Source organism: Pleuronectes platessa, chromosome 20, assembly GCF_947347685.1.
Source record: "Pleuronectes platessa chromosome 20, fPlePla1.1, whole genome shotgun sequence".
Lineage (NCBI taxonomy): Eukaryota > Metazoa > Chordata > Actinopteri > Pleuronectiformes > Pleuronectidae > Pleuronectes > Pleuronectes platessa.
This window is the reverse complement of record NC_070645.1, coordinates 20,884,109-20,891,671: the sequence shown is the minus strand read 5'-3', so window position 1 is coordinate 20,891,671 and position 7,563 is coordinate 20,884,109. Positions and strand designations below refer to the sequence as shown.

Genomic DNA, 7,563 nt, shown 5'->3' with positions numbered 1-7,563 from the left:
TTTGCTAGATCGATCGAGGGCGGGACTCATTTCCCACAGACTGGTCCGGTTGAGCGGGAGCCTGATGGGTGGAGCCCTGAGTCAGCGGTCACAGGTTTAGTTCTGACCCGTCCCTCCTCTGTCCCCATGCGTCCCTAACTCTGTCCTACCTGGTGAAAAGATGTGAGACCGGTCGGAGTGATAGATCCACGATAACAGGACAAAGTCACGCTGCTCCTTCTTTAGAAAAGACTGATTAGGACGTATCTGATTGGATCATTAGTGACTTCATGTTTGTTTGTTTGTTGTTTATTCAGGATGAGTCTCTGCAGTCTGTCAGAGATCAGCTGTTCAGGCTCTGAGGTCAAACCCCTCTCATCTGAGAGAACTGGACCTGAGAGGAAAGACCTGCAGGCCTCAGGAGAGAAGGAGCTGCTTGGTTTAGAGTCTGTGGACTCAAGGGGTGCATGAGCCCAGAAGAAGCCATTACATTGTTTTGACATGGTGATGTCAATCAATAACATTTGATATCTTATGATGTCTCTCTTCAACAGCTCATTTCATTAAATCCTTCAGGTTCATACAGAAGAGAAACAAAATATAAGTTATTTTACAGATATAAAAATAAACACAAGATATTAGTTTTGTTTTTTTACTGTGCTCATGGAGACCCCCCCCCCCCCCCGTCAGGTTAACCATGGAGACAGTCAAACTTCTACTCCACAGGACCAAGTTACTTCCTGATTCCTCAAAACACACTAATCCCTCTCTCTCTCTCTCTCTCTCTCTCTCTCTCTCTCTGTTTCCCTGACACTCACTCACACAAACAGACACATCAGCCACTCAATCAACTTTCATCTCATTCTGCAGCCGCTCTCTCTGTGGCTCAAAGGCACTCGGGCAGCTCAGGTTGTCTCGGTTTCTGACCTGTTTTCGTGGTGAGTCATCATCTAAAGTCTCACTGATTGGTTGATATTGTTCAGACTCAGGTGAATCTGATGTTTTTTTATAGATTTGAACGTGAATGTGAAAAATTCCGGTGAAAGGATCCATTGTTAGAAACTAGAGATGTTTTCTTAATTGTACCAATTGTTGTTTTCTTTACTTTAGAATGAGACATTTATATTTACATACTTTATATTTACATACTTTATATTGACATCAGGAGCAGGTCCTTTTTGAGTTTCTATGACAACTGAAGCTTCCACAGGTTCTCCTTCATGTTTGAAGGGGGGGGGGGGGGGGTCAGCTTCAACATGACCCTTCACCACCAGATGTCACTACATTCTACCAATGAACCTTTAACGGTTGTGGAGGATGTTATCCAATATTGGAGTAAAGTTAAACACTAATATATCTCTGCTCGAGGTTTAACTCACTCTGATTGGATCAATGGACCCTTTCCTTATCGTTACAAAAATATAAAAACAATGTGAACATTTAACGTAATGCTTTTTGAAATTGAAAGAAGGGAAATATGTTTCTAAATGTTATGAAAATCCCCTCAAAATAAATCTACTTAAATAAAATATGAGGATCAAATAAATGTGTCATAGCATCATCATAATAACTTTATTAACAAAGAGGACAAATAAAAGCAACAGGAAAAAAGTCATCACTTGAAAAGTAACAGGGAAAGAAAAGGTTAAAGACCCGGAAGTGAAACAGGTCATGTGTCCACTCTCAGATGGACGATGAAGACTCTGAGTTCTCACAGAAGGATCCGACGTCCTATGCCCCCCCGGCCGACAGATCTGATCCTGGACTGAACGGCTCCTTAGAGCTCCAGGCCGGAGGGCGACCCGGAGACCAGACTGCCCCAGAACTGAACCTCCATCCCGGGCTGGAGAATGTGGACGGCCCTGGTGGAGAGGAAGAGGAAGAGAAGGAGGAAGGAGGAGGAGCAGACACAGCTTTGACCAAACTCAGGCCTCCTCAGCTTCTTCTCCACAGAGGTGCACACAACAAGAAGACCAATACTCACTTACTTCCACTTCTCCTGCAACTTCTGATAATGATTATAAGAACATTCATTATTTGTGAGCATAGCAGCCTGTTTGTCAAATGATAAAATAAAGATATCTGTTAAATAAAACACAGATGTAGAACACAGATGTGAGGGTGTGACTGGTTTCTCAAACCCCCAGATGTGATTGGCAGAGGACACCGGCGAATCGGAGGTCAGAATCCCAGAGCCATCAACATGTCTCCTCCGGCAGCTGCTCCGCCCCTGACTGCCGCCACCTCAGTGAGTGTTTGTCAAATCATCTCTATCGCCCCCTGGTGTATGGCTGCAGTAATGAGGCATAATTAAGCATTTTTTGCCAGAATATTTTTTTCAAACATGAAAACAGTTGCTGGTGTTAACATGAGTTTCCTCTGCTCACTGTTCTGCTCTGATCAACATCTGTGAACATCTGCAGAACATAGCTTAGCATGTAGCAGCTACAGAGCCTGGTGGATGTGGAGGAGACCAACCACAGAGATAAGTGAGAGCTTCAGGACCTCCTCTATGCAGCCTTACAATATTAAACTATTTTCTGTCCAGGTGTCGGGGACAAGGACGGCGCTGCTGTCCAATGAGGTGAGGAGAGAGAATGCGAAGCAAGCGAGAGCCATCAGGGAGGAGAGACGAGGGACGCTGGACGCCCGACATAAGTACTTGATCAGCCGGCTGGCCGACGCTGGGACACTGGGCGAGGCGGAGGTGGAGGACGCTGTTATCTCTGACGACAAGGTAACGTCACAGTCGGTTCTTTGACAAGAAGAACCAGGAGCCGATCAGTGTTGGACGTGTGAATCATTCATGTCTGATTCTTCCAGTTCCGTCTAATCGATGACTTCTTCGCTGCAAATGGATCCAAGAAGCTGATTTTCTTCTATCAGGACATGAAGCAGGTAAATGTCCACATGACGTCCACTCTTTTCTGAAATCTGCATCTATCTCATCACTTGTTTTTCTTCAATCATTTTCTGCTGTGTGGACGTGGGTTTACCCCAAATCTCCACTAGAGAGCGCCCTACAGTTCAACCTCATTCCACGATATTCACCTCAGCTTCTGATCAGACCCTTTGCTTCATCATTTGACTCTTTATATCTTTATTCTTTTGAATCCCTCTCTCCTGTGTTGTCTGTGTTCTTCCTCCAGAACCTGTCGTCCACTCAGTCGTCCTCTGTGGACGTGTTGTCCTCGGCCGTCGCTCAGAGGAAACTCTTCCTCACCACCGCGAACTCTGAGGTACAAGTGAACACCAGCAACTCAGGACACTTTGGTTTAGAAATATGAAATCTAAACGTTAAATCAGGAAGCAAAAGTTTTCATGGTTGATCCTGTTAACTCCTCACTTCACTCTTCACACTGTTTGATGACCCATCCTGCGTCCAATCAGAAGCCTTTCTGGATTGTGTCACTTCCTCCTCGGAGCTACATGGTGCTCTAACCCTAACCCGAGAAGCTGGTTAATAAAAGAAAAGAGAACAAATGAACGTTGTTATCAATTCCTTATGATAATGGTTGTCATGGTTGCAGCTTGTGATGCAGATCAGAGTTTTAGTTTCAGAACAAAGCCCCCCCCCCCCACCCCCCCGGCTCACAGATAATTACTACCGTGGTGTTTCCGTGGTATCACATAGCATATCACATGACTACAGGTGGACATCTGAGGAACTGTGCTAAAGGCTAAATGCTAATAATGAATCAGCTGCTGGGAGTTTGAAGTCTTGTGACTGATCTGTAGAGACACAGAGTTCTGAATGTGAAGCTCTGGATCCTTGTTGTTGTTCTTTGTCTCGATTGAAATCTGTCGACTGAAGTGAAAATAAAAGTTTCTGTGTTTTGAAACTGAAACTAACCTCAGGCTCTCTGTGTTTTTCAGCCTTTACTGGGGAAGTGTCTGTTCTTCCTGAGAACCACAGACAAGGCTATAACCCCCGCCAACATACAGCAGGTCAGTCCGTCGTGGTGCGTTCAGGAGCGTCTCAATGGACTTTACCCCCCCCCCCCCCCCACACACACACACACAGAAACACACTAGACATGACAGAAGTTTTCGTTTCGACCAAACATTTGAATGAGGACGATTTGTTCACGGTGAAGTCACAGTCTCCTGCACAGAGCTGGTCACAGACCTGAAGGAGGTTTTCATGAACCTGGTCCTTGCTGTGAATCAGCTGTTCTCAGGGTCCCTCTAAGCCCAGGGTCCCAGGTAAATGTCCCATGACCTGATCTCTGCTCCGCCTGCAGGAGGTGACCCTCGGCCTGTTGGACTGCAGCGGCGGCAGCTTCCTGCACGGCGTGGAGACTCTGCTGCTGGACGTCCTGGTACCGGCTCTCAGGTCCCAGCAGGTAGGAACCTGAGGGACACATTCAACTAGATGTCCATCAGAGGAACATGAGCAGAACCTTATGTTCTCACAGGAGCAGGATCTTCTTTTCTCTTCTGATCATGCATCAAGTTAAAAACTGTTTGGTCTGATGTTTTCTTTTCATCCTTATCCTGAATGATATCATTATTATTATTATCATAAGTAAACAGAAACATCTCTATATCCAGTGTCTAAAGACTTTAGATAGACGACATAGAACATGAGCATTAAACACACGTGTTCATGTTCACGTGACCCTCTGACTCCGTGCAGACGGGAGCTTCCTCTCCCGACCTCCAGACCTTCCAGTCGTCTGTGGATCAGTTTGTCAGTAATCTGAACTCGGCCCGACTCAACGTGGAGAGAAAGTTCCAGCTGAAGCCGGTTGACCTCCCTGACGCCATCGAGCAGCTGAGGCTCCCCGTGGATTACACCTCTGCAGGTAGGAGGGACCACCTCCTCTTCTCTCTGTTTATATAAATCTACATCGTACAACAACGTGTTCGACATTTTAACCCCAAAACCTGGTTTAAGACACGACTTGCACTTTTGCTCTCAGCCAATAACAGCGAGCTGGTGGAGCGTCTGGAGGGCGTGGTCTCGGTGTGGACCAATCAGATCAAGCAGGTGCTGACGGAGAGCGAGCAGATGAGGAAGGAGGCGGATGACGTCGGACCCTCGGCGGAGCTGGAGCACTGGAAGAGACGCCTGGTGACCTTCAACAGGTGAAGGTCAAAATATAAAGTAACATCTTAAATGATCTGATCTCATTTCATCTTAAGTGTTACTCACTTTGTTCCCTCTCATTTTGTTTACATTTAAAATTTGAGTTTAACTTTTCTTTTATCTCAGTCTGGTTTCATCTCTAATCCAGTTGTGTGTGTGTGTGTGTCTGTGTGTGTGTGTGTGGGGGGGGGGGGATGTGTGTGTGTATGTGTCTGTGTATGTGTGTGTGTCAGTCTGATGGAGGAGTTGAAGAGTCCTCAGGTGAAAAGGACTCTGGGAGTTCTGCAGGTCGCCAGGTCCCGAGCGATACGAGTCTGGAGAGAGCTGGTCAGTCTGTCCATCCATCTGTCTTACTGTCTGTCTGTCTGTCTGTCTGTCTGTCTGTCTGTCTGTCTGTCTGTCTCACTGTCTGTCTGTCTGTCTGTCTGTCTGTCTGTCTGTCTGCCTGTCTGTCTCACTGTCTGTCTGTCTGTCTGTCTGTCTGTCTGTCTGTCTGTCTCACTGTCTGTCTGTCTATCTCACTGTATGTCTGTCTGTCTGTCTGTCTCACTATCTGTCTCACTGTCTGTCTGTCTGTCTGTCTGTCTGTCTGTCTATCTCACTGTATGTCTGTCTGTCTCACTGTCTGCATGTCTCTGTGTTTCAGGACAGAGACATCACTGTGGTGTCTAACGAGGCCAAAGACAACGTGAAGTACCTGAACACCCTGAACAAGTTCTTTAGGCCTCTGAGGAAATGCACTCCGGTAAAAATAATAGAATAATAAGAAGTGAAATATAATAGATTATAAATAAATGAATGAATAAATATAATAATATAATTAACTTTATGTAAATGGTTTTGTATTTATAAATCTCTTTTCTAGTCTTGATGACTCAAAGCGCTTTACAGTTTAACATTCACACACACATTCATACAGAGCATCTATTCGCAGCACTTTGTTATTCTATGGGGGGGGGGGGGGGGTTTCGGCATTCAGCATCTTGCCCAAGGACACTTCGGCATGCAGATGAGTCAGACTGGGGTTCGAACTGCCGACCTTTAGGTTGGAGGACGACCACTCTACCCCTCAGCCGCTGTGAAATGTTTGAATCAAAAACAAGAGACAAAGTCCTTCCTGTCTGAGGACGTCCAACTACACAACTCCTCCCTCTGAGTCACAACACTGGACTCATTACAAATCCACCAATATCTAACATATCCATGCTTGCACTAAATACTCAATGTACAGAACGCACATATTGTATATATGTCATATCCATTTTTTTAGATATATATTTTAATCTTTATATGCTTATATTTTGCTCTTGCATGGAGCTATTGTAACAACCACAATTTCCCCCTTTGGATCAATAAAGTATTTCTGATTCCATACTGATGTGTGTTGTGTGATGTGTGTTTTGTGTGTCTGCTGTGTGTTGTGTGTCTCTCCCCTCACAGACTGGTTTGCTGGAGCACCTCCCCGGGCTGATGATGAGCATCAGGATGATTCTCACCTTCTCTCAGTTCTACAACAGCTCAGAGAAGATGACGTCTCTGCTGCTGAAGGTCACAAACCAGATGATGTCGTCCTGTAGGAGCTTCCTGCTGCAGAGCGTCAGCCACATCTGGGGCCAGAGCAGGTAGAGGTCCTACAGTCATAGAGCAGGTAGAGGTCCTACAGTCAGAGAGCCGGTAGAGGTCCTACAGTCACAGAGCAGGTAGAGGTCCTGCAGTCATAGAGCAGGTAGAGGTCCTACAGCCATACAGCAGGGAGAGGTCCTACAGTCACAGAGCAGGTAGAGGTCCTACAGTCATAGAGCAGGTAGAGGTCCTACAGCCATACAGCAGGGAGAGGTCCTACAGTCATAGAGCAGGTAGAGGTCCTACAGTCACAGAGCAAGTAGAGGTCCTACAGCCATAGAGCAGGTAGAGGTCCTACAGTCACAGAGCCGGTAGAGGTCCTACAGCCATAGAGCAGGGAGAGGTCCTACAGCCATAGAGCAGGTAGAGGTCCTACAGGCATAGAGCAGGTAGAGGTCCTACAGTCATAGAGCAGGTAGAGGTCCTACAGTCATAGAGCAGGTAGAGGTCCTACAGCCATAGAGAAGGGAGAGGTCCTACAGCCATAGAGCAGGTAGAGGTCCTACAGTCATAGAGCAGGTAGAGGTCCTACAGTCATAGAGCAGGTAGAGGTCCTACAGCCATACAGCAGGGAGAGGTCCTACAGTCATAGAGCAGGTAGAGGTCCTACAGTCACAGAGCAAGTAGAGGTCCTACAGCCATAGAGCAGGTAGAGGTCCTACAGTCACAGAGCCGGTAGAGGTCCTACAGCCATAGAGCAGGGAGAGGTCCTACAGCCATAGAGCAGGTAGAGGTCCTACAGGCATAGAGCAGGTAGAGGTCCTACAGTCATAGAGCAGGTAGAGGTCCTACAGTCATAGAGCAGGTAGAGGTCCTACAGCCATAGAGAAGGGAGAGGTCCTACAGCCATAGAGCAGGTAGAGGTCCTA

General features: G+C 46.5%; 1 protein-coding gene across 1 annotated transcript in view; it reads left to right on the top strand.

The window, feature by feature from the left end:
- The first annotated feature begins 1,666 nt into the window (after positions 1-1,666).
- Positions 1,667-7,563, top strand: part of dnah5l (dynein, axonemal, heavy chain 5 like) — a 39,922-nt gene continuing 34,025 nt past the window's right edge. The window contains exons 1-13 of the mRNA XM_053412028.1: positions 1,667-1,748; positions 1,827-1,934; positions 2,127-2,227; positions 2,528-2,716; positions 2,803-2,877; positions 3,129-3,218; positions 3,856-3,927; positions 4,224-4,325; positions 4,619-4,787; positions 4,905-5,070; positions 5,305-5,398; positions 5,718-5,816; positions 6,512-6,693. Of these exons, the coding sequence (XP_053268003.1) occupies positions 1,667-1,748; positions 1,827-1,934; positions 2,127-2,227; positions 2,528-2,716; positions 2,803-2,877; positions 3,129-3,218; positions 3,856-3,927; positions 4,224-4,325; positions 4,619-4,787; positions 4,905-5,070; positions 5,305-5,398; positions 5,718-5,816; positions 6,512-6,693 (1,529 nt within the window). The remainder of the gene's footprint in view (positions 1,749-1,826; positions 1,935-2,126; positions 2,228-2,527; positions 2,717-2,802; positions 2,878-3,128; positions 3,219-3,855; positions 3,928-4,223; positions 4,326-4,618; positions 4,788-4,904; positions 5,071-5,304; positions 5,399-5,717; positions 5,817-6,511; positions 6,694-7,563) is intronic.